The 26,103-nt window shown below is 41.1% G+C and overlaps 1 protein-coding gene across 2 annotated transcripts; it reads left to right on the top strand.

Annotated features, from left to right (window-relative positions):
• Window positions 1–9,973: 9,973 nt before the first annotated feature.
• paip2b (poly(A) binding protein interacting protein 2B) lies at window positions 9,974–24,307 on the top strand. 2 transcript variants are annotated; one of them, XM_012862548.3, is made up of 4 exons: window positions 9,974–10,223; window positions 20,842–21,008; window positions 22,041–22,223; window positions 22,314–24,307. In XM_012862548.3, the coding sequence occupies exons 2-4, from the start codon at window positions 20,853–20,855 to the stop codon at window positions 22,368–22,370; spliced, it is 396 nt and encodes a 131-aa protein (XP_012718002.1). In that variant the 5' UTR covers window positions 9,974–10,223; window positions 20,842–20,852; the 3' UTR covers window positions 22,371–24,307. The 2 variants fall into 2 exon arrangements, with proteins under 2 accessions (XP_012718002.1, XP_012717994.1); XM_012862540.3 differs by lacking the exon at window positions 9,974–10,223 and adding an exon at window positions 14,226–14,381.
• Window positions 24,308–26,103: the final 1,796 nt, after the last annotated feature.

Here is a 26,103-nt window from a genome sequence, read left to right as displayed (position 1 = left end):
CTATTACACGTTTTTAAAAGAAACGGGAAAACCCGCTGTAGTGAGAATTTGAATTAGAATAAACCTCGACCACGAGAGCCAACATGGCTGCCGCGCGGTTAAGACGTGGCAAAAGCAGCACGAGTCCCTTATGTGAAAAGCAACCACCCCACTTGGTGAATGTTGAATCCACTTCAAATAAACACTCTTTTAGAAAAGCTGAGTTCAGATTTGCTAGCCACATTCTGGGCTGGGTACTGCCAGACCTTAAGTCCGAATCACAAAATCACTGAAATAAGACCAGTCTGACAACATGAAGTAGGCTGATAGAACTCAAAAAGACAACTTGCCTTGAATAATAATATGAGCTCTTTCAGAAAATCCTGCATTCAAATACACAACCTTTAGTTTCTGACCTTAAATCCAAGCTCATTTGGGGTTATGGAGTAGGAAAATAATCCAAAGCAAACCAGAAAGCCGTCCTCAAAATGGCTAAAAACAGTCTGACAAAACACTGTAAAAAGGAAGATTTTGAAGTGACCTAGTAAAACAATAACCTGACTCTTCCCCCCCGGCTCCACACATCCATCTGGAATCGTTGCCATTGGGAGGGATTTCAATACCACATAAAATAGACGAGCCAATCAGGATCGCCGGATGGGATTTTCGTAGATGTAAAGTATCAGGGAAGGGACTGTTTTGACTCAGACAACAATGGCGGCTCACAGCGAGAAAGTGGTAACATTGATGCTATTCCATCAGTGTTGTCCAATCTACCGAATAGTAATTATTTAAAAAGAACACCAGAGAACTAGCCTCGTGAGACCATCCTGATCTCGCGAGCTTTCGAGGTTTCACTCGCAGATCAGTCTGGCTACTCTCCGTTAAAGAAAATTTGGAGCCGTTCACCAAACGAACGTCCAATCAGCGTTGGCTTTGAGGCGGGTTGAGGTGTGACGCAACCAGAAGCGCGACAGTTCAGTCTAAAGAACATGGCGGCTTCAGCCGATGAAACTAGCGTTAGCGTGGCTATCGAGCAAGTTTTATCGGAATTACAGAGTATTTCTTTGCTGAGCTAACGAGCCTTTACCTGCAGCAGCAAGAGTAGCTTGGCTTGTGGTTGTTTTCGTCGTCGCTCGTAACAGAGCGACGACGAATCTGATTGGTTTATTTGGCCCGTCTATCACCAACACAGGCCAATCAGCTAACCAGTATTTGCGCCCCTTCCCAAAATTACTTCAACGGAAGGTTTCCAGATGGATATGCGGAGCAAATCTATCTGGCGGCGTCAGGTTACCAGAGAACGCCTTTGAAGGCTTTTGTTAGTAGAAACCATGTTTTCGCCCTTTCCCCGACCTGGTTTGGCAAGAGCTTGTAGCGCGTCAGTAAAGATGACGGACAAGTGGTTTATCCAATCATATGCAAGGATTTTTGATAAGGTCCCTCCTTCTGAAATACATCTCTAATGGAGCGATCCCAGATGGATGTGTGGAGCTCTGCGGACCGAAATCCGTCTGCCGAGAGTAAAGCTAGTCAAACAATGGAAATAAATCTGATTGAGATGGATGGCCTTAACAGGCGCTTCATACTCGAGAACCCTTCAATGTGGCTGGATTTAAACAACCGTCAAGGGATTACCAAGATTCCTTGATGTGAAAGACTGATTACCTGTTGTGCTGTTTTAGTTGCCATCAGGTCTTATTGCTTAGAGTGTACAAAAACAGGGAAATCCTTGAACTGTAAACTGGGGCTGATGTCATTCCTACATCCAATGCCCAACTTCATGATGTTTGTCTGATTTAGCTTATTAGTTTTATACAGCATCAAATTTGCTTTACATTTACATTGTGAAAAGATTACACATTATATTTACCTAAAGTCAACATAATTGTTACTTCTACCCACGTTTGAGAACAATGTTTTTAGCTTTAAAAAACCTTTTTCTAAAGCCTGCATGTGTGTTTTCGTTAGATCTGCAGGGATCTGATTTCTCCTCGCTCGAGCTGTGATTAAAAGCATACATTGACCCCCAGCGCTATTGCACACACGCACACGTACAAAGACAGTGGGGCTAACCCACCCCGTACATTGGCAAAACAAAAGCCAGATCTCTTTCTTCTGTGAAAGAAGAAAAGGCTCGAGTATTTACACATACGCACATATGCCCACAAACACTCGGCTTCCTCCTCCTGTCAGATTTCCAAATGAAATTAGAGTGTATCTTTGTGTGTGGGTCTGGAAGCCATTACCTGGCACCTCTCCCCCTGTTGACTGAAAAACCAAGGGGCCCCAAATGCAAAGTCTGCCATCACCTCGTTCGCTCTCCTGTTTTCTTCCATGTTGGAACCTCTTTTTTTTTTTTTGCTTGAACACAGCACTGAGCAAAAGTAAAGATGTCGCGATCAGGATTTCCTTTTTGTTCCTGATCCCAAATCAAGTCAGTTTCACTAGCCTAGTACAGAGCATTTGTTGATTGAAATATCGTGTTAATTCAGATAAACAGCATTTTATAGCGGTGTTCTCAGGATTTTAATTTTATTTCTGTTAATAACTTCTTGAACTTGAAGAGAAGTTGTCACTCCTTTATTCCATATGTGTGCAGAGTTTGCTGTTAAAAGATCGCCAGTGCTCGAATCATTCGTTTGAACTATATTGTCTTTATATCAGCTCTAGAGCTGATATTCACCGGACAACACCTAACAGACAGATAGTTATTTTTTAAACATTAGATATCTTTAAACAGTGTATAAATACACAACATTTTGTGTGATAAAACAACATATTTATCTGCATTATATGCTTAACACCAGCATTAAATGACTAGTATGTGATATTCTGGACAGTGCTATGCTGTCCTGGCTGTTTTTTCTTCACAGGAACAGATACTCTGTCCCAGCTCAAGATAGCATTGATATGCAGGATAGCCTTGATATACTCATATAGTGCCTTGCAACAGTTCACCCACTGTGCATTTTTTTTTTATGTTTTGTCGTCTTACAACCAGGTATCAAAATTGATTGTCTGAGAGTTTGCAGCATTTCATTTACAATTGTTTTACCTCAGCAAAACATCTAAAAATTAAAAAAAAAAAAAACAATAATATGATGCCGTGATGTTACATTTCAGTATGAACATGTATGTGTAAGAACCAAGGTTTGTTTGGAGTAATTGGGAATGAAGCCAGTTTAGCATAAAAAGCTAACTGAGAACAGTTTGTTTGTGTGAAGACACTTTACAAAGAAAAGCAGAAGAGACAATTAAATATTGTTCTTATTATTATAAAATAATGTTTCAAACATAATTTGCTGGAAAGGAAACCAATAACATTTTGGAAAAATTTTAAAAAACATATAACCTTTATTTATGCAGGTTTTCTCTTCAAAATCAAAGCTATTAATTTCAAGAGAGACCTGTTTTGTTACATTATAATTGTTGTTACATCATGTATTGTTGTTAAGTTGTTAAATGATTCTTAAAGTTGTGTTGACTAGTCATCGCAGTGACTGAATGGAGAGTCGGACCAAGATGGCGGTGAAAACCTTTTATAAATTCACAAAATAGCGAAAGGACGGATGAGCGGCACATTGAAGTCACATCCAGAATTAGCGGCTCAGCTTAACAACAAAGGAAAATGGGGCTGCGCCGCTATTTAGCAACTTGTCTTATTCCCAAATAAGTACCTTTAAGTACCATTAATACAAACATTAATGTGTGTATGAGGGATGGAGGTGTTATCGCGAACATAGCAAGCTGTGCTGCAAACGCTGCAGAACTAATGGTGGCTACCTTCCTAGCAGAGCTTTAGCATTAGCATTAGCATATGAGAAAACAGAGACCTGTTTATAAGGACTATGAGGACATATTTTATGCAGGTTAGTGAGATGGAAGGGAAAACACAAATAAAACAGATTAAGCTCACGTTGCAGGAGTAAAGATAATCAATTTTACAAAACAAATGTGCAGAATTATGCTGAGCGGCCGGGTAGCACTCAAGCCCTTAAGCGCCACAAACAAAGCAAACCACAATGAAATAAACCATTTAATTTTGTTTTATCTCAAATTAACTTTCTCTTTCTTTACCCAGTCACAACCTCCTGATGTGATCTCAGCCCACTGCTCCCCAATGGGGATGGGTTTCATGCAGAGAAAGCGGGTGACTGTGGCTTGATGGGTTGAGTAGTTGTCTGGCAATCAGTAGGATGTGGGTTTGATTCCATCTTCCCCTTGCCACATGTTGATGTGCACCTGGGCAAGGCACTTAACCCCAAATGTGTCTCAGTGTATGGGGAGTGTTGGCCTAGTGGTTAGACTAGCACTCAGAAACCCAGTTCGATCCCCAGTGTCTGCACTCTGGGTCCCTGAGCAAGACCCTTAACCCCCAAATGCCACACATGCCACACATGGCAGCCCACTGCTCCAAGGGTGATGGCTTAAAAGCACAGAACAAATTGATGTATAACCACAGCCCGCCTCACGGAAATTGACAAAAATGTCCGGGGAGAAGAAAATGTGCACTTTGTAGTCGGAAGGCTGTATTTGACTCACATTGTCCATGTGTTTTTCCGACATGTAATGACATCGGAGATGAAGGCTGCCCGAAATGGGCACAGCTGTCCATAGAGTTCTTGTGAAAGGTTACCGAACCGGAGTTTGAAACTATTATTGAGGGTATTCGGATGGAGCCTTATTTTGGGTCTGAGGTTTCTTCAAAGATGCAGTCTTTCCCTCTGCCAGCGAGACCAAGACGTTCCCCCGGCTCACCTCCACAATGCAGCCTGGAGAGCTGCCGCCAAGCAGAGAGAACATGCTGATGTGCATAGTTTAGTAGCTCTCTGACAGTTTCCAGCTGTGTCTCCTTCTGCCTGGGAGCTGTCATGGAAATAGGTTAATACCGTATATTCCGGGGGGTTTAGACTTTCTTTTGTTCTCTGTCTGCACTTCAGGCCTTCTTTCATCCCCTGGCTGGGCCCAACAGAGGTTAGAGGATGCTTGATACCTCCTCCACAACTTCACTCAGCATCCATCCTCACGCCAGCAGCAGGGCTGCAGATCAGCTCCTCCGTCACCTCGATCAAGACCAAGCTCCTCTGTGGACGCTCAGAGACAGGAAGCTCTGCACAGGAAGGGAAGGGGTCAGGTGACAGGAAGGAACCCCCTGCGTGACATTCCTTTCATGAATTCAACATTATCTCAGAGACTCTGGAAGTAATCCTCGAGCAACGGAAACACACCCAGAACGTATGACACACTAACGTGCACGGACTCAAACTTGCATAGATGCTGCCTGGAGGTTTCTTTAAATAGCCCAAAATGTCAACAGAAGCCTGAATGAGAACTTGTTACCTCCCAAGATAGCGCCACATGTCACCCTGCGGATACAATGCTTCATTGGAACAGCTACAACTTGAGGTATTTTCATCTGACAGTAATGACCTGACTTCAAAAGGGGGGGTCGTTTGAATATATGATCTTATAAATGGCTTCCTGTATAGAAATGTCGTTTCCAAAAGCAAGAAAAAAAGGGACACGATTTTAACAGATGGGTATTTCATGCATTGCTGTGCCTCATGGCCTTGGTTGTTTTTACCTCCAGATATTTTCTAAAACCAATACTTCTGTCAACGTATAGAAGAATTACGCTCTCGCAGAAGAGAGAAAAGCACGAGAGCGTACTGTGCCAGAGGATGGAGATACAGATGAAATCCGGCAGCCCATCCAAAGACAAAGGAGGAATGCGTAAAGACATGAAGGTCAGGAGTTACAGCCGTGAAGAACTGCTGCAAACCTCTGCTCTTAATATATAAATAGGAATGTTGGCTCATAGAAATGGGGTAAAACGTCTCCACAAGCTGTTCGGCTCCCCCTTTAACCCAGTTCAGGTCCGGTGCTTTCCGCAGTCTGAGCTTTGACGACGTCACTAAAGTGAGGAAAAAAAAAAACAGAAACTGACAGACGTCACTTGTGTGCGCAACAATATTAGACTTGTGCTGAAATTACTGAAGGCAGAATTGCACCTTTGCTGCAAGGTGGTGCGTGCTAACACGCCACTTCCTTATTATGTGAGCTTTGGAGAGTGTGCCGTCTGTTGTCACAGTGTGTGTGCACAGTTACAGCGGGTGAGTGTTTGAGTCACACTGTACAGCCCCCCCCCAGTGGGGTGGGGACTCGGAGCCACAGGAAAGAGCTGGAGTGAGAGGTACACACACAAACACACACACATTAAACGTGGCTGCTCTTTGACATGGAGTCTGGGCTATTGTGTAATAAAAAAAAACAGTTTTAGCAACAGAGGGGAACAGGAAGGGATCTTATGATTTATGAGCTGGCTGAAAACACTATGGGTGAAATTTATAACAAGGGGGACTGAGGGAAATGGAGAACCGTGAGGAGGGGAGCTCAGTGCAAAAGTGTACAGAAGGAGAAACTGGGGAAAGCCAAGAAAAAAAAATTATGTTTTCTTTTTAGTAAACTATCATGGTGCAAATATTTTGGCCAACACTAATTTCTTTATATTCTAATACCAAAACAGAAAGACTTTCTTGTAATTATGGTTTGATTTTTTTTGTGTTGTTTGTTTTACAAATACAAATCTAATAAATTTGTTATGAAATTGTTTTTAACATCAGAAGCACCAACTTTGCTGCAACACAAAGTGTATAATAGGGAAATGTGGGATGGATTTCTAATTATCCCACCGTATTTTGTCGCAGGTACAGCTGCAGGTGTTTCCAGGTAGGTCTTTACCAGCTTTGCACATCTGAAAAAAAACTGAATTATTTCCCAAATTTTCTTTGCAAAACAGCTCAAGTTCAATCAGATTGGATGTAGAGCTTCTGCGAACAGAAATTTTCAACTCTTGCCACAGATTCTCAGTTGGATTTAGGTCTGGGCTTTGACTAGGCCATTGTAACACCTGATTATACCTCAATCTAAACCATTCCCTTGTAGCTCTGGTTGCATGTTTAGAGAATTGTTGTCCTGCTGACCCCAAACGCAGTTCTTTTACAGCCTCTAACAGCGTTTCTTCCAGGGTTTTTATCTAGTCAGCTTCATTTGACCGCCTATAAGCTCTGACTAGCTTCCCTGGCCATGAGAAAGGAATGCATCCCGACGCCATGATGCTGCCACCAGCATCACAGAACAGATGCTTTTATACTGTGATTCAATTACTCACACAGAGACTATTTACTGATTGGATTACTTCTAAAGGGGTTCGGTAGAAATGCAAGCCACACTTTAATTACGGTTCATACTTGTGTTTGTCTGTCACATAAAATCCCAACAAATGTTATGTGTTTTTGTGGCTGTGATGTAACAAAAATGTGAAAAAGTCCAGCAACTAAGTGACGCAGGAACTCAGAGATGCGTATTTTGCACAATACTGTAGATGTAGAGGTTTTTCATATTGACCACATGCCTCACTGCCCAGGGCCCCATTCCACTGGGCGGCAGATGAAGGACTTGAGGGGGGAAAAGCAGTTTGGGTTCCACCTTGTGTTTTGCAGTGTAAGTTTATAAGAAAACATGTTTGTACACTGCTGCTCCTGGCTAATAATGCTGACCTTGTTATTTGATTCATAGCGTTTGATTCTAGACTAAACTAAATTGCTATTTCCCTTTTTTTTCTAGAAGTCTGATTATCTGTATTTCGAAATCAGCTGAACTGCCGCATTGCACACTGAACGGAGCTTCTTCAAAACAAAGTTTGAGATTTGTGAAACTAGGACTGGACAAAATGGCCAAAACTTATATCACAGCATATGTCTTAATTTCGGTCAATACGACATATTTACAATATTGATATAAACAAAATAAAAGCCTCAGAAAGACTGCAAAGGATGCCCACAACAGATGCCAGTTTAAACTTTTGACAGTTCTTTTGCATTGTATATAAAACTCCTCCAATATAACATTTTAGAAATATTTGCTTTAAAAAATAAAACACATAACACTACATAAACCCTGGAACGTCAGTCAGTGACAAATGCTGTAACCATAGACTGTAATGAATATTAAAATATCGCAAATGTCATATCACCTTTATTAAGTAAATTTATATCACAATATATTGATATTGAATTATTGGGTGATTAAAAACACATTTGTTTAAAATTGCCTTTGACTGTTAAACTGTTTTTAATGTTCTTTTTTGTTTCTACATTCTATCCCTACTTGCTTTTATTCCTATATTTTAATCATGTAAAGCACTTTGCATTGTCTCTGTACTGAATTGTGCTATATAAATAAATTTGCGTTGCCTTACCTATTGTCCACCCCTATGTGAAACCCTAATTTTATATATATTTATAAAAGCAAGAGACCAGTTTAATGCATTTTTTTATTACAGTTGCAATAGAATGGGACACATTTAAATGCACAATACATGGCCACCCCTTAATTATGACTGATTATATATTATTCAAGATTTCTTGAGACCTTTTCTCTGTTTGTAAAAACAAACAACGGTGATTCTTGGGTTAATTATAAATACAGTTAAACTCTTGTCTTGTTTTACCCTCAACATGGGCACAGAAAGAAGTGCTTTAATCTCATTTCCATCTGTTTCCAACAAGTTTCAGAAGTACAAAGGTCCTTTTTTTTAAAGGAAAGTTTGGGCTTACAGCAAAAAAAAAAAAAAAAAGCTAAATTAAGGAGTAATACAAGTGGTTTCTGCAAAACACAACAACAACTTTGTCATTAGAAATCTAACATTTAGTTTGAAAAGGCGTCAAGTTTATCACTCTGTGCATTAAATCTCTCAAGCATACCGTTTTCAATAAAACTTGAAAAGACATGAACATAAGCTAGACATTTCCCAGATAGACTCTATGCAACGTATAGCAGCAGTATAGACACAGCCCGCATGCACATGTGTGTTTAATCACACATTCCTACAGCTCTTTGTGCAGGGACACATATCACAGAACGCTGGCTAGATGATCTGCAGACACACACACACACAGAGGCTTAAATTTAGGCTGACACTCAGGGGAACATCTGGCATTCTTGAATTTAAAGTCCCCATCTCCTTACAGCCTATACCCCCACCCAAAAAAAAAAAAAAAAAAAAAAAAAAAAAAAAAAAGAAAAACAAAGAAGCTGGAACTGATTTGGAGAGATTATTTACATATGGTCAAGTGGAGTTTGCATGAGTTACGTGGACCGAGCAGAATCATGGAAGAAGATTCAACTTTGTCAGTGTGAATCTGATAGCTGTGCACTCTTGAGACGTCTCCTGTGTGCAGCAGCAGCAGCAGCAGCAGACACAGCAGGTATGGATGAAGCTGGGAGAGAACCTGCACTCTTCTTCTCTTTAAACCAGACTTGAAACTTTGGATGTTTCTGCCAGCTGGTGCAGGATGTGGCCCCACCGTGGGCCAAAGTCGCCCTCCTCTGTGATTCTGCAGTAATGCAACCATCAGCTGAAAACTAAAAGCTGGCACCGATGACGGTGACACAAAGGTCCAACATGCTCTATGTGAAAAAGCCCGTCCTCCGCTCTACTAAATCTGTAATCAGAAGCTTAAACTGAATGTACTTTTACCCTAGTTTGACTTAGAAACTCAAAACAAAGTGGCATCTCTTATCTGTAAGCATTAATGGCAGTGATTATGCATGAATAGTGGGCGAAAGCTGCTCAAGGTTTCCAGAAGCTCTCTAAAAAAAAAGTACCCATGAGTGACTGATCACTCTCGGCTTTACTTTTCCTCTACCATTTTCGTTCACCGTTGTCGTCCATCTTTACCAGCACTAAATTTGAGCTTCACATATTTAAAAAAAAAACAAATCTCGATTAAAAAAAGGCCACGTCTGCAAATACAAACTCCTCTAATTAAAAAAAAAAGCGGGCTACAACATAGGAGGACAATGTTGTTTACTTTACGTGAATGAGGAAGCGAGGCGGGGTCTGTTTTTAATATGGACCAATAGCGTTGCGGGGAGGGTTTGATTGGCTTTCGTGTCAACCAATGAGCGAAGGGCACAACTGGACAAGCGGGACACTGTTTTTTTTTTATCTCTCTCTCAACGTTAAGGCTGAATGCAGCGTTTTCTTTGGGGTTTAGCTTAATAACGCGAGAAAACTGAAGGAAGATAAGAGTTAAATTAGCGTGTTGGAGCTAACTGGAGTGATTTCACCTCCTGTTTTTTTCTTTTGGGACCGGTTAGTGAGCTGTTTTGGACCCACTCTCCTCTCCTGACAGCTGGTTTGCGGATTGCCCACGTTTTACACTTAAAGTTCACTGGTGAGTGTCTGAAAACTATCTCTAAATACAAACAAGTACTGTGTTGTCGTTTTTATTTTGCAAAACAGTTCTGTTTCTGCGTGAAGTTTCATCGAAACGTGTGTTTAAAAAAAAAAAGGAGGAAATGTTGTTTGACGCGGACCGCATGAGCTTCAGCAATTTAGTCACTATTTGGACCAAAACAAGGCTGTGTTAGTGACAATCTCACCTATTCGACCGATTTACTGTAAAAACTGAGCAGGAAGCGTCAGCGGGTTTTAACCGGTAATTAAAAGCAGCGTTTTAACGCAGAAATGCGTTAAAATCACGAAGCGGCCACGCAGGCATTTGTTTAGGACAGCGAAGAGAGGACCGTGGTGGATGTTTGTCCACATGCTGCGTTCAGGTAAGCTCGGAATCTTCAGAAGACGACCTCTGGTTAAATACAAACAACAAAAACGCTGCTAACTGGATGATGTGCAGTCATTAGTTTTACTTTGGGCAGTAAGATGAAAGAAAAGTTAATATAATTCAAAGTTCTAACTTTATAGAGCCTACGTAGTAGAGGAAAACCTATTAAAAAAAAGGTTATGGGAAAAAGTATCAGAAGACTATTTAATTTACAGATACATCTGTTTATCAAAAAACATTTTGTCTTTGTAAAACTAAGCCGAAAATACTACTACAATTAGTGCTACCTATAATAGTAATAAAGTAAAAAGCTAAAAAAATGTTTTCTTTATTCTAAACATTCTGGCTTTGTAAAGCACATTAATACAAAAACAGTTTTATTTATCAACTGAACACTTTTTGTAAAACACACCTTAAGATAAATTAATAATACGATTCAACAACTGGATGAGAAAAAAAAACAACAAAAACGAGTGTTTCATTCGTAGACTGAAAAATCGGGCTTTTTAAGAGAAAGCTAAGAAAATACATTGTTTTTATGAACGCTGGCCTTTTTTAAAAACATACCTAAAGGAAAAGAAAACTTAATTTTATTTTTTTAGAGTGAACATGCCACAAAAAACAAATCAAAATTGCAGTGCAATTACTGCTATAGCAGTCAGCGGTGCGGACTAAATAGAATCTGAAATGAGCGTTTTCACCTAACATCTCTGCAGAGCCCACACATGCTGGACACAGGATGTTTAGACTTTCACCTTCAGGTTGGCGCCACAGAGGCAGCTTCTTCCTGCCTGGGTGTTAATGAGACGAACCCGAGGACCCCGGATCAATAACGTGCTTATTTGCACCAATCCAATCAGCTCTAACTGAATATATATACATATTTACGTAAGAATAAATATATATTTCTATTTTACTGTTTTTTTAATTTATACAAAAAATGTGTTTTATTAAGAGCAAAGTGGAGCCAAAATAGCTGATTCTGGTTTATCTACAGGAAAGACTTAGAGAGCAGGAATCCAAGCAGCGGCGGGTGAGAGAGAGAGAGAAGCAGTCATGGATGGTGGATGATTGGATGAAAGTTTAATTCAGGGAGTCTGGATTGACCAAGCAGTGAATGCTGAAGCCGTTTTTTTTGGAGCCATTAATCCCAAACAACAAAAACAGAACAACTACTGCGTGCTAAAGACCGTCCTGCAAAGCTCCTCTGTCAGCTGCTCTATGAGAGTATTTAACCCCGGCTGACAAAAATAAAGGCTGTTATTGAATCCTGGACGTTTCACGATGGTCTTTGCGCTGTGAAACTGAACCGAGTTGAACATCCAGCCATGATGGGCGATTTCACGTCGTCGCCCCCGAGTCGCGGGTCTGACACCCGGATGGTTTTAGGCCGAGTCACGGAGAGAAGACGTCTTTCCTAATCCTAGCTTGAACGTCTTGACGCGTTCTTGTGGGAAGATTTCGTCTCCTTCTTCTCACGATCGCTTCTTTTTCACCAGTGAAAGCAATTCAATTCAATTCAATTCAATTTTATTTACATAGCGCCAAATCATGAAACATGTCATCTCAAGGCACTTTCCAAAGTCAAATTCAGTCATATTATACAGATTGGGTCAGATTATACAGATTGGTCAAAAATGTCCTATATAAGGAAACCAGTTGATTGCATCAAAGTCCTGACAAGCAGCATTCACTCCTGGGGAAGCGTAGAGCCACAGGGAGAGTCATCTGCATTGTCCATGGCTTTGCAGCAATCCCTCATACTGAGCAAGCATGAAGCGACAGTGGGAAGAAAAACTCCCCATTAACAAGAAGGAAAACCTCCGGCAGAACCGGGCTCAGTATGAACGGTCATCTGCCTCGACCGACTGGGGTTACAGAAGACAGAGCAGAGACACAACAAGAGAGACAAAGCAGAAAAGTGTCAATTTTCTTTTTGTACCCACAATGACATTTTTCCGCAATCTTAAATTACAATTCAAACCATTTCCCTGCAATTGCAGATTAGTGGTTAATATTTCAATATAAATATTTTATTCAAATCATCGATTTGCTTCTGAACTTCCCGCCCTGCTGTTGTTTCTTTTCACAGTCTTCCATCCAGCTTTGTCCTTTTTTTTTTTAATCAACATTTTTAGACACATTTGTGCTCTCTGTGCTGCGTTTCCTCCTGACAGCCGCTGTATAATACTTTTTCTTCCCTGCCGATCAGGCAGCTCCGACGACTGCAAGCACTCACCTTAGCTGCAGAGTCATGCGCAAAACTCCGACTTTATTGGTTATCACGATTTCAACCAATTTTTTTTTTTTTTTTTTAGCTTTGTTTGAGTGAACCAAACCGTTTTAATTAATTTACCAGGTACCCACCGTTGCCTTGCTGCGAAATTAAACCTTTGGTCACTCTTTGTTACAGCAGGTGGTACTTTATGATCAAATTAATTTGACCGCATGGCTTTATAATTATCTATATATATATATATATATATAAGATGCACCGGATTATAAGGCGACACCGTGTCTATGTATGTCTTTGTCCACATATAAGGTGCACTGGATTATAAAGCACACTGAATATTCTTCCCAAGTGTGTAATAAAAGTGTGTAAATTAAGCTTTGTTGCTAACCAAAGTCGTACGTACACATTTTAACAGATTTCTGAGCACATTGTACCCCATAAAATCGGCCAGTAAGCACAATGGTAATCATATATAAGGCGCTATATAAGATTTGAGGATTTTAAGTGCGCCTTATGGTCTGGAAAATACGGTATGTTGGCTTAATTGCAAAAAGGGAGCTGACGTTTACGGAGCTGGGCGTTCGCTGCAACTAACTTCATGGAAATAAATCCAGTTTGCTGCAAGGTGCTTCTTAATGTTTTTTTAAGTGTTTTAAAAAAAACAATCCATTACTGGAATCATATTTTTCAACAAGCAACAAAAACTATTCTTTCATTGTAATTGATATATTGTCTTTTTTATTTATGATGGGTTTTTTTATTATTAGGAGACAATAAGAACAGAAGCAGCATTCTGTTTCTTTTTTTTCTTTTTTTTTGGCAACATAATCTAATGAAAAAAAAAATCTAATGGTAAGTGTGGTTATCCACTTATTCCTAGCTGAAGTTAAGCAGAGCTAACTTTTTTCCAACATGGCTGTTAGATGTTCTTCATGTAAAAAGGCTATATTTTGAAACTCTTAATCCATTTTTGGTAATTTTTAAAGGCAGCAAATCAGAAGTGTGCTGTGTTTTCATTGAAGACTTCAAATCTTCAAAAATAAAACAATTATGGAGGTGGATTATGAACAAACAGGATGTATGGATGAATAAATGATCTATCTATCGCGCTGATGATATAATTTGTTTTGCACGGGAAATACTTCACTTGGTGTCTGTGAAAACGAGTTTAAAAACAAAGAATAGTTTTACGCCTAATCTTTAACGTTTACATTGAACCGTAAAGTCGGCCAATCGGTCGCACACTCGGCCAAAAACCCCTTCGACTATACCGGGTTATGTTTTTAGCACGTCTTTCAGCCGAGTTGCATCATCGGCGTCACCGAGATCCCGACATGTCCGACCGGCTATAAAGGCCGCGAACGCCCCACCGGAGCGCGCTAGCAGCAGCAGGCTAACAGGACTTAGCTCAGAGAAATCCCCCCCACCACCACCACCGCTGGAGAGAGACGACGAGCGAGCGGCTCTTCGCTGTGCACTTGAACCCAGAGCAACGTTGCGCTTTCAGGCGAGCACCGACCGTACGATGCCAGGTAAAACGCGCCGTGTGAAGGCGGCGGGGGGGTCGGCGGCCGGGGCAGGGGTGCGTGTTGTCGGCGGTGGAGGCTGGTGTTGTTGACCTGCGTGAGGGATGCTGCCATGCTGTAGCAGCTAGCTGCTAGCCGCTAGCTGCTAGCTAGCCCACTTTGTTTGGAGCCGCCGCGCTCGTCCTCGGCCTGTTTTCCGCTGCCTCGACAGCACACGGTGTCTTTTTTTTATATATATCCTCCGTCATGTATTGTCGAGGTTGTGTTTGTGCGTTTTGACTTTTAAACATTTTTAAGGCAGACGGCCCCGCTTCCTCTCCCTCCTCCCCCTCCTCTTTGTTGTTGCTGCTGGGATAGCTTCTCACCTTTTAGGCCGCGGCCGCTGACAGTGTGTTTACAGCCAAATCCTTTCACAACAGGCTGCCAGGGGCCACGGCTCCCCGCCCGCTGGAGCCCGTTAGCGGGGCGTTAGCTCCGCCGCGGTTACATCACGGAAACGGCGAGGAGAGGCGCTCACCGGGGGGCCGCCTGGCGAGGCTAAGGGGAGCCGATCAGCTGGATCCGCGGGTTTAGGGGGGACTCGGTCCCCCTTCCTGCTGATGCTGGTTTAAAAAAAAAAAAAAAAGACTGGATGGCCTGTTTTTTGATGACTGCGAGGTTTCCGCTCACGATCCAGTAGCTGAATTAGCTTTTTCCACATTCCATTAAAATGTAACAACTAAATTACTTTTGTATTTTTATTTATTTATTTGCTTATAGTTCAGCATTACCAAACACTATAAGCTCTGGCCTGATGGAAATGTGCAATGCCTATCCCTGCTTGAAATGCCAATTATATATATATATATATATATATATATATATATATATATATATATATATATATATATATATATATATATATAAAAATCATGTAGGGATGTACGGTTTTGCCAAAAATCTAAATTGTGACACATTTCAACCATTACTGCGATTTCATTTTGACTTTTCTCGCCATTAAAGTGGCATGTAGATAAAGATGTTTTGTTTAAAAAAAAAAGACTATTTACAACAAGAAATTTAACTTTTAATAATCTGGATGTTATTATTTAAGATGATTGCTTTTAATCGATCCTTGTTGAACATAAAGTGCAACCGCTAAACATGTCTATGTGTGTGTTAAACAGTTTGAACGGTAACTTAATGCTATGGTGGGATTCCTGAAGGTTTCTGGCAATAAATTATAATTATATAAACTCTAAAACAAGTAATAGAATTAGATTATCTCTCGTCTGCAGCTCTCTTCCACTCCATGTGGAGGCAAAACCACTTTAAACATTTTAACACCTGAACGAGTCTCATACAGTAATTGTTACACAACCAAAAATTGCAGACCTCTGCAATTTGGGATTTTTATTAATTTTTTTCTTATTACAATTATATTACAAATGAGATTAATTGTATAGCCCTGGTCTCATTTCATGGATTTGAGAATTTTTGGGACTCATTCATGATGTAAAACAATACCCAAGTATAGTTTTAGTAAAACTGTTAATTTGCTTTAAAGGAACTGTCCTGGTATGTTGAAAACAGGGCAGAGGACAGAAGTAAATGGACTCTAGGCTCAGATAAAGTGCTTTAGGTGTAGACGACATCATAATGTGGAATGCATTGAGAAATAGTCCCCATTATTATGATTAAATGTCAGAATTGACGCGTTTCCCAGACGCATCAGTAACGGCTGTGCTTTGCTACTTCTAAGGAAAAGCGTGATTAACGCCTGTTTTTTTTTGTTTTTTTTTTTTTTTTTTTTTTTTTTTTTTTTTTTTTTTTTTTATAGAGCGCTAAGGGACTTTTTGCTGAATTGCATTTTGTTTTTAAAACATTTTTTCAGCACATTGACCGTTGCTGGGTCATTTTAAATACCCGTCTACGGCCGTCCAGTACGACGTCAAATACGTTGGTTGAAAATGACCAACGTCGCTTTAGTTTTCACCAACGATGCAAAAGCTGCAGCTTTCAACACGATGAAACAAATTTTTAAAGAATAACTGCTTAATTAATTCACATTGATTTCTCTACCGTCCCATAACACCTTGCTTGAGCTAATTGGTACAAAATAAGTTTATTTCTTTTTAAACCTGTATTGTAAAGACGGCGCTAATTACTGGAGTCGTGTTCTTCAGTCAGCGACCCCGGGCGAGTTATTCATTACCCGAAAACGACGCGTAAAAAATGTTTTTACCTGCCGGCTGAGACTGTGGGATAGATCCACGCAGCCTTAGGGTTTAGTTTTAGTTTAGTTTTAGTCGTCTGTATGGAAACGTTTAAGTGATTTCTGGTGGGGGAACGCTCACTGGGCTTTGTATCTCTCCACGTTTGTGTCGCTTCGTCTTTTTGAAATCTAGTTTTCCTATTATTTTTTATTTATTTTTTGAAAAATAGGCAAAAACACAATTTCTAGTTAAATTATATATAAAAAAAAGAAGCAAAATAAACAAAATGTTAAGGAACGAAATGCCGATTAAAACGCGATTATATCTGATTTTGTTACCCTGATGGGGTGGCAAACACTTTGGGAAAGTCTGGCCTACAACGAGAAGTACATAAAGTCGGTAAGGAGTTAAGAAATGTACACGGGGAAAATGTACCAGGTTTGAACTAAAATAAACGCTGGTAACGATTCTCAGTCATCCAGGTATTGGTCATTCCAAAAAAAGTAAAAAAACAAAGCAACTGGACTTAAAAGTAAAAAACCATAAACGTAAGTCCAGTTGCTTTGTTTTTTTTACTTTTTTTGGAACTAAAATAAACATTAATTCAGTATACAGTGACAACATCATAGCTTCCTGGTTGAGTAGCTTTAACACAGTTTGCTTCATTTTCCTCCAGTTTTCAGCCAGAAGATGCTAAATATTTTCTTCTTGGTGTCCTGGGCCACTCGTCTTTTCTCACCTCCTCTCTGATGACTCCTATTTTTATTTATTTATTTTTTTAAACATTTAGATTGGCTCCAAAGAGGCTTGTCGGGTCCCTCCTCTCCTCTCCTCCCCCGTTTGCTGCTTTATTTATCTGAACAGGTCGCGGCTCGTGCGCTCCGCTGGATAATCAGACGAGTTCATTGGCGCCCGCAGACGTAACCGGAGACGCGGCTTTCCTCCGTGCGCTAACCCCGCTTAGATTACGTGTCTTTATTCACGGTGTCCTGAAAAAAAAAAAAGAAGAGAAGAAGAGAACCCCGTCTGATTCTGCTCTGCAGGTGGAGGTTGTGCTGAAGGCGCCTCGTTACGGGATGTTCTGATCGCTGCTGCAGGTCAAACATTGTGGTAATGTCAGGGCGGCCCTCTATCTGTCTGTCGGCTTCTGTTTGTTTTTCTTACGCTGCTGACGGCGCGGATGAAGGGAAAAACGTCCCAGACTAGGGAGGGAGGGACGGTCCCGCCGAAGGAAGAGGACGTCCACTCACAAGGAGGAACTAGATGTTTCCCTTTTCACTTCCTCCGCAGATCGCTTCAGGCCCTGAGAACGTTTACTTCCAGCGGGGTGACTAGAAGATTTTGTCTATTAAAGGTTAATTTTTGGATCTAAAACAGCTTTTTTTAGTTTTTGTATTTAGTTAGATGTTGCGCAGTGCAAAGAGAAACGTGGAAAGACGCTTATTAGTATCTAAAAGTATCAGCAAATGTTTTTTTTTTTTTTTTTTTTTTTTTTTTTTTTTTTTTTTTTTTTTTTTTTTGTTGGAAGAAAATGTTTTCACTTGCTGCATACGGCAAATATTTACACTTTAAAGCATATCCAGAAAGGCAAACCTGAATGAAACGAAGCTCTTTACTTACGGATATATTAATGAAAACCAGCAGAATGTTGGGTTTGATGCGACTAAATTGGAAAATAAAAACCTATAAAAGGGGGAAAATCTATTTTCTGTCGCTGCTTCTACTTCAAACGCAGGAAAAGAGACGGAAACGTTTCCATGTAAAGTCGCATCAGGTTTTCATTTAAGCGCTCGTCTTCAGGAGTAATCACCTGAGTGCGTTTCCTGTGACGTAACGTAGTGGGAGAGCGGCTTCTTTATCATTTAATGACTTTAGATTAGATAATTAGATTAGATTCAACTTTATTGTCATTACACAGGTACAGGTACAAGGCAACGAAATGCAGTTTAGGTCTAACCAGAAGTGCAATAGTAGCAAGTGCAGGATAAACAATGGTTCCATATGTACAGGACATAAAATAAATAAATATAGAGATTATTGCTACTACTATTATAGACAGAATTTTACTGATCGATTTGTCCTATGAATATAATATATAGGTAACTAGTATTGTGAACTAAATTTACAGCTGGATATGTACAGAATAGAATATACAGGTGGATATTACTGAGTAGAGTTTTACAGATATGTACAATAGCATAATATACAGATGATTATTATAAGAGTTTTCATGTACTAAGCATATATGTACAGGTGGCTATTACTATAAAATTAATAATTAAAGTTTGGACAGCAGCTGAGGGATGAGGGTCTGCATCAAGCTGGAGACGGACCAATCAGGACGCTCGTTTCCTGGAGAACACGTGTTACGAGACGACGCACAATCTGCAGAACAGAAGTGATATTTGTGCGTCTGTGATTTATTCATTGGTTTATTTAACGCCGTCCTGTGGGGAGTGGAGGTCTGAAGCGGCTCGTTGAGCTGCTGTTTGCATGTAGAGCGCTCTGAGGTTTAGTCGCCCGTCTGAGCTCCTGCATTTGTGAATGAAGTCGGTGCTCAGCCTAGTAATGTTTGAGGCTTTTTATCTTGGAAAGCGAGCAAACCTTACATTATTACAGTTGTAGTTTCTCTTCCTGGTGTTTGAATTTCTCTGGCCCGCTCTGAATGAGGCTGACCTACCGCCGCTGCGTGTTCAGAGCCGTCTGGGGTGGAAACCACTGAACTATATTATACACTGGAGTGCTAATCACCGTCTGTTAGAACGAGTCGCTTTGAAGCCACCAGCCGCCATATTGGTACTCCCTATTTTCCTCCAGTAACTAGGGAATATGTGCGCTACAGCATCGAATAACGAGGATTTTCTCATGTTCAGGGGGGTCATTTAAAGGCATACTATGCAACATGTTTCAGTTAATTAATGTGTTCCATACCGTTTTGGACGATTAAATGAGTCATTTCAGGTCGAACAAAGGTTTTTTCGGCCGCCCTGGGGGTCTGTGGGGGAAATACCGCACTTGCAATTGCAAGAGCTCACGGCCCGCACTCACAGACGTCTCGCTTTACGGTGAGAACTCCATGTGTTTTCCCCCTGCCATTCACTATATGCACGCGCGAAAGCAACAACAAAGAACCGCGTGTTAACGTCAAATAAACATGCAAGCATATCGAGTTTTATTATTATTATTATTATTATTATTATATATATATATATATATATTTTTTTTATTATATATATTTTGGCGAGACGCTACCGCCGCGGCTTGGCGGTGGCGGTAGCGTCTCGCCAACAAAAAAAAAAAAAAAAAAAAAAAAAAAAATAATAATAATAATAATAATAAAACTGGCGCGACGGCGGCTTGGCGGCCGCCTCGCCAATATAGCGCTGCGGGAAACCCTGATGTTCATACCTTCACTGTGTTAGTCATTGTTTTTAGTGCCGTTGATTCCACTTTTCGTTGCGTTCGCCTGTCTGCTAAGCTCAAAACAACCGGCTTGACGGAGAAACCAGAACAGCTGAGCATCTTTACGACAGTGCACTTTTACTTTCGCCCTCTGGGGGGAGCCTCGCTGGAAAATCAACCCCGGTTGCATAGTATACCTTTAAAACTTTTAAAATGTCAAATGCCATATACTTTGATGTTATGTTTTAAAACTGTCAAGTACTGAGAAAGTCATGTGCTGAAAAATGTTGCATTTTAATAATTTAAATATACATATATAACATTTATAAATATATAAATAACAATATACAAAAACATATATGTATACATATATACATGTACAAATATTTAAATATACATATATGTATATTTAATATGAATAACATGTAAAATATTTCAGCACCTAATTTCCTAGTAGTTGATAGTGTTATTACATCCACTGACTGTAAAATTACCCGTGAAATATTTTCACACAGCCAGAAAACTTCTTGTTGTTGCAACCAAATCCTATGGGATTCTGTAAGAGTAGGGAGTAGCAAGATGGCGGCCAGTGACTTCAGTTTTTCGGCAAAATCAGCACTCCAGTGTATTATATAGCTCAGTGGGTGGCGCGTGTGTCTCTGGTTGATGATGAAACGTGTTTTACCGCCTCTCCAAACGGCTCGGAGGCGGTAAACAGAACGCCAGCGACTCTGTTCAGGCGCTGGGTCGTCTAGACTCGCGTCTCGGCCGCCTCTCTCTCTCGTCAGGAGAGCTGAGGCTGAGCGTTTGACCCTGAAGGACGCTGAGCGCCGGCGGTGACTCGGTTCTGTGGTTTGTTTCCCCGACAGAGCCGGCTGAGATGAGCGGTCCCGAGGTCGCCAACACACCGGGAGGCGGGGCGCCGGGGAAGGAAGGCAAAGAGCCGGTGGCCAATGGGCACGCAGGAGACGGGCCCGACGCCAACCCGTTCGCCGAGTACATGTGGATGGAGAACGAGGAGGAGTACAACAGACAGGTGGGTCACGTTCTGAGCCGGGGGGGGGGCGCCGTTGGGTCTGGGGTCTCCCACCAGGACAGTTTGCTGGTCCTATTCCTGGTATTATCATACCAAATCCCATTTTTATATATATATATATATTTTTTTTTGTCCTCCTTTTTGTTTCATAAAAAAAAATTAAAGAAATTATTTTAAAACCTTGCTTTTTATGTCAAGCATTTCGTCAGGGAGTTGACCTGAATTCAAAGTGCAACTAAAAACAAGCTGTGAAACATGCTTGTAAAACAAGATGGCAGCCGTGCCATTATAAACAATGAAAATATAACAAAACATTTGCTGCTAGTGGTATTACACATTGAGCTAAGAACAGGCTTCACTGCACTTGTGAACTTCAAACTAAAAAAAAAAAAAAAAGTAAACAAGTAAATGAAGTACCTCGTATTATGGTAAAAAAAAAGTTTCCACTTAACAATAATTTTGCCTAAACATATATTCAGCATCACATGCTGTTCTCTTCATGGAAACCCAATGAGTGTATTGGCAAAATAAAATCCAGATTTTCCAAAAATGAAATCTTAAAGAATTGTAAATCCGAATTAATCGATTAAATCGATTTATCGCCCAGCCCTACAGTGGGCTGGACCTGGCGCCCCGAACCCAAAACGTCACGTAGTTTCCTGGATTCTGAAGTTTTTGGTTTTCATTGTCGGCCACAATCACTAAAATCATAAGATAAATATTTCATTCCCTTATTCAGAGGCACAATGTTGGCCTTGGTTCTCCGGTTTTAACCATCCGGGTCGTTTCCCACTGATGAGCACAGATAACAGAAAATATTCAGTCTTTTTTTTAAATGATTTATGTTCATCAAGTTGACATTTTTGCTCCATGATCCAAACAATGTGACTGAAGGGAAGAAATTATGAATTTTACCCCCCGGTGACCTCTAGCTAAGATGCTCTGAGCTGGACCAGGGATGCTCCGACTCGTTGAGGCTCCGCTGCGTCGTTTCTTTGTTCTTATTAATTTATTTTAATTCTGATCTCCCAGGTGGAAGAGGAGCTGCTGGAGCAGGAGTTCTTGGAGCGCTGCTTCCAGGAAATGCTGGAGGAGGAAGACCAGGACTGGTTCATCCCCTCGCGCGACCTCAACAACCAGGGAGTCGGCCAGCTGCAGCAGCAGCTCAACGGGCTGTCGGTCAGCGACCACCACAGCAACGTGGAGGAGGTGGCGGTGAGTCATCATCATCATCATCATCATCATCATCATCATCAGCGAGTCGTCTAAAGGGAAATATTTACACTGTCTCTTCTCCGTCTGCAGAGGAAGAGCATGTTGAATCCAGAGGCGAAGGAATTTGTGCCAGGGATGAAATACTAGAAGTTCCCCTCACCCCCATGGAGCCTCCATGCACACATGAGCCCTTGTACATCCAGAGACTCTTACGGCCCTGGCCGCACACATTCTTATTGCTACACACACACACACACACACACAGACACACACACCTGAAACCAGTGGCGTGCCGGTAGGCCCAGTTGGGGGGTGGGGGGATTTCTTTTCCTTTTTTTTTTTCTTTCTTCTTTAAAATTTTATTTTCAGTTTTTGTTTGTTTTTTTGTTTTGGTTTCTGGTAAACGGAAGGGGGGGGGGGGGGGCACCGGGCTGGAGAGGAAGGGGTGGACGCTAGCTAGCTCATCGTTTTGCATTTCACGTGTCATAGTCGGGGCGTTTTGCAGAGCAGGCGGCGCTTCGCTGCGTTTCCCCGGCAACTGTGGCAGCTACCCGGGAGTCACGGCGGGTCCAAACCTCAATCCCAGCGCCTTTTTTTGGCGGAAATTTGAAATTTGTTCAGGTCGACAAACTGCTTTTTCTATTATTATTATTATTATTATTATTATTATTATTATTATTATTATTATTATTAATTTAGTTTAAATGAGCAGCGCCGTTTCCAGTAAGGAGAGGGTCTCAGCAGCAGCAGCAGCAGCAAGGCTAAATAAAGGAGGACAAGAACTTCAGGGGACTGCAGTGAGGTTCTGCACCTGCTCTGTAAACCCGTCGCTCAATAAATCATTAAAGCTGACGTATAAACCAGCCCCCCCCCCCCCCCCCCCCCATTTACATCTCAGCTCCTGTGCATCTAAACATCCGATTATTGGGACCGTTTCAAAGCAAACGCAGACCCCCCCCCCCTTCTCTACTTTCTCCTGGAGGTTAACTTTTTAAGTTATCAGAGCAGACATGGACAGCTGTAATCGTGGATGAGAAACTTATTTTTCAGATTTTTATATGAAGATCCAGGTTTATCTTTCTGTCCAGCGTGTCGGAGCCGAGGTGGTTAACGTCTAAAGTCATTCATCCATTTGAGTTTGTCAGAACGATGCAGTTTAACGCTTTGTTTTGGATTGTTTGGGGGGTTTTTTTTGGGGTGGGGGGGGCTGGTTTTGCTCTGAAACGCGGCCGCTGCCTCCTTCGGCTGGACCGGCTCGGTTTGTCCAGCGTCAGATTTGGTGTCCGGATCAGGTTGTGAAATGGCTTCGTCTTTTTCTTCCTCTCTGCTTGCGTGTCTTTGAGGTGTCGGTCTCTTCTGTGGCGTCCAGTTTGTCCTGTTAAACGTGGAACACATGGTGGACAGTATTGCATCCCTGCCGTTCTTTTTATTCCCATTAGACGACAGAGTGAGGATTATTATTTTTTTTTTCCCCTTCTACGTTTTTAAACCAGAACTCCTCGTGTTCCAGGTTTTCTTTTCTTTTTTTTCCCCCCCTTAAAGTTTTAATATTGGATATAATTTCAGTTAAATTGTAAGGAGAAGCTATTTCTAGTCGGCATCACACTTGATTTCTGCAGTCTTGTCATGTTTATCTGTTAAAAAACAACAAAAAAAACAAAAACGCAGCGGCAGTATTATGAAAAGGCATCTGAATATTTCCCTACCGGGTGATTTTTGTTCGACCACCAGAACCTCCAGGAAGCTCTTTGTGCCGCCGACGCCACTCCGGGTTTTTTTAAAACGCCGCAGCAGAGACACAGGAGTTGTTTTTTCCTTTATTTTATTTTTTTTATTTTTAACGGGGGAACTTCCTCACGGTGTTGGACCACAGCATCGCTGACACCCTGGAGAATGGAGGAGCCGACGGGGACCGTCCGCCAGGTGGATCGTACAACATGACAACCTTTCTGTTTTTTTTTTTTTTCTTTTTTTGCGTTAGATGACAGAAGCTGTTTTAAAAAAAGAAAAGGAGAAAAAAAAAGTTCAGAAGTTACAGAATTTCAATAGAGTTCAAAAAGACGAATAAAGATGTTAAAGACAAACCTGGGCTGCCATGATGTTTTATTTAATATTTCCATTTCAAATCACATAAATGATTATACCCTTAAATGCTTAAGCATGTTGGATACAACTTTTTATTAAATAGTTATATTTAACTCATTTAACCCTTTAGCTCCAAATGTATCATGTTTGATACAAATATTTTTGAAACCTACTTTTTCAACAGTATTAATCTGAAAGACAATTTACAACATACAAATTAATATATTTTAAACGCCCTAAATAATGCAGAAACGATAATTTTTTTAAATTTATTTTTTGGTCCGATGTATCAATTACGAGACGGAAAAGTTTTACTTTTGAAAGCAATCAAAAAATGTTTTTTTTATGTGAACTTTCCTCCGAGACTTGCTGGACGAGCATAAAGATGATCGCTTTTAGCAAAGGCTGCATAATATTGGGAAAATGTATAACTGCAATTTAAATTCTTAAACTGAGGAAAAGTGCTCTTGGTGAGGATGAAGCAGGCCGTCGTCAAGCTTCTAGCGAGGCCTGCCCAACGCCTGCATGTGTCGACTATTGCAGGAAACCATTTAAATCAGAGGTGTCAAACTAATTTCTATATGAAGTCATTAAAAGGGCCGCTTGCATGTGTATAGACGATACTTTTCATTTCATAATTTCATTCCAGTTCACACAGTAGTATAAAAAATGCACAGTAACATAAAAGTAGCACTCTTAGGCCCAGTTTATAGTTTATCTGCAAAAAAAGTTGATATTGGGGTGAGTTACACTTACAGGAGGCACAGTTTTAGCCACTTTATACACTATAAAAGGATATATGCCTTTTTTTTTTTTTTTTTTGGCTCTCGAGGGCCGGATAATTTACCTTGAAGGGCCAGATTTGGCCCGCGGGCCTTGAGTTTGACACCTGTGTTTTAAATTGACTCTACTAGCTAATCAATCAAACTTCTTTCTTTCTAAAGCGCTTTAGGACAACCACAGATTGAACAAAGTGTTGTACAGGATTAAAAACAAATGGGATTCAAAGATGTACATATAACTGTAGTTCAGGTAAATTTTAAAAGGCGTCATTCTCATGTATAAAAGGCCAAACTGAACCAGTGAGCCTTGAACAAGGTTGTGATGAAGCAAAACTCCAGAGGAAGAGAAAACCTTTAAATCGGAAGCTACCGGAGTTTTGGTTCACTTCTTTCTGAAGACGTTTCTACACCGATCCAGGAGTATTCATCAGTCCTGGGGGCTCGCAGTGAGCGACCTGCAGTTGTAGCGCTGCTGTTTCTAGACACGGAGGCCCATCCTCAGATCCAAACCAGCGACCCACCCGTCACCGTCCTGGGTCGTTGGAGGCTATCGCTCGGTGTGAGTGGAGTCCTTGGCCACCTTCGCCGGGGGGAAGAGCGTTTACACCTCGACTGTCACAATGTCACTCGGACAACGCAATGGATTGAACCGAAGATAGACACCAGGATTCTGGACCGAACCGGGAGCCAGTGGCGAGAATAAAGGACTGGGGTCTTGTGGTCATGGGTGTTGGTGAGAAGCAGAGCTGCAGCGTTCTGCTTGGTTAAGTCCGTCCATACCAGATGTAGCAATAAGTCCACTTCACCAGGTGTTTTCTCTAAGTTACAGAGAAGGACTAACTGGCTATGGGACATTTGCTGTCCGTTCATTCACCTCTTTAAAAATAAAAGGTTTCAAATCAGGGGCGGTTCTAAAAGGGGGCCAACAGGGGCCAGTGCCCTTGTACTAAAGGCATGATATTACATTTCTTTTGATGATATATGCTGACAAAGGTGCTTTGACTGATTGGTCA

Source organism: Fundulus heteroclitus, chromosome 14, assembly GCF_011125445.2.
Source record: "Fundulus heteroclitus isolate FHET01 chromosome 14, MU-UCD_Fhet_4.1, whole genome shotgun sequence".
Lineage (NCBI taxonomy): Eukaryota > Metazoa > Chordata > Actinopteri > Cyprinodontiformes > Fundulidae > Fundulus > Fundulus heteroclitus.
Note: the sequence above shows the minus strand (reverse complement) of the source record. Positions and strands in the feature narration are given on the sequence as shown.

What these genes read in the sequence shown, in the direction of transcription:
- paip2b (XM_012862540.3), top strand. An exon ending in AGGAGGAGTACAACAGACAG is followed by an intron (nt 21,009 to 22,040) that starts GTGGGTCACGTT and finishes CTGATCTCCCAG; the next exon opens with GTGGAAGAGGAGCTGCTGGA. An exon ending in GCAACGTGGAGGAGGTGGCG is followed by an intron (nt 22,224 to 22,313) that starts GTGAGTCATCAT and finishes CTCCGTCTGCAG; the next exon opens with AGGAAGAGCATGTTGAATCC.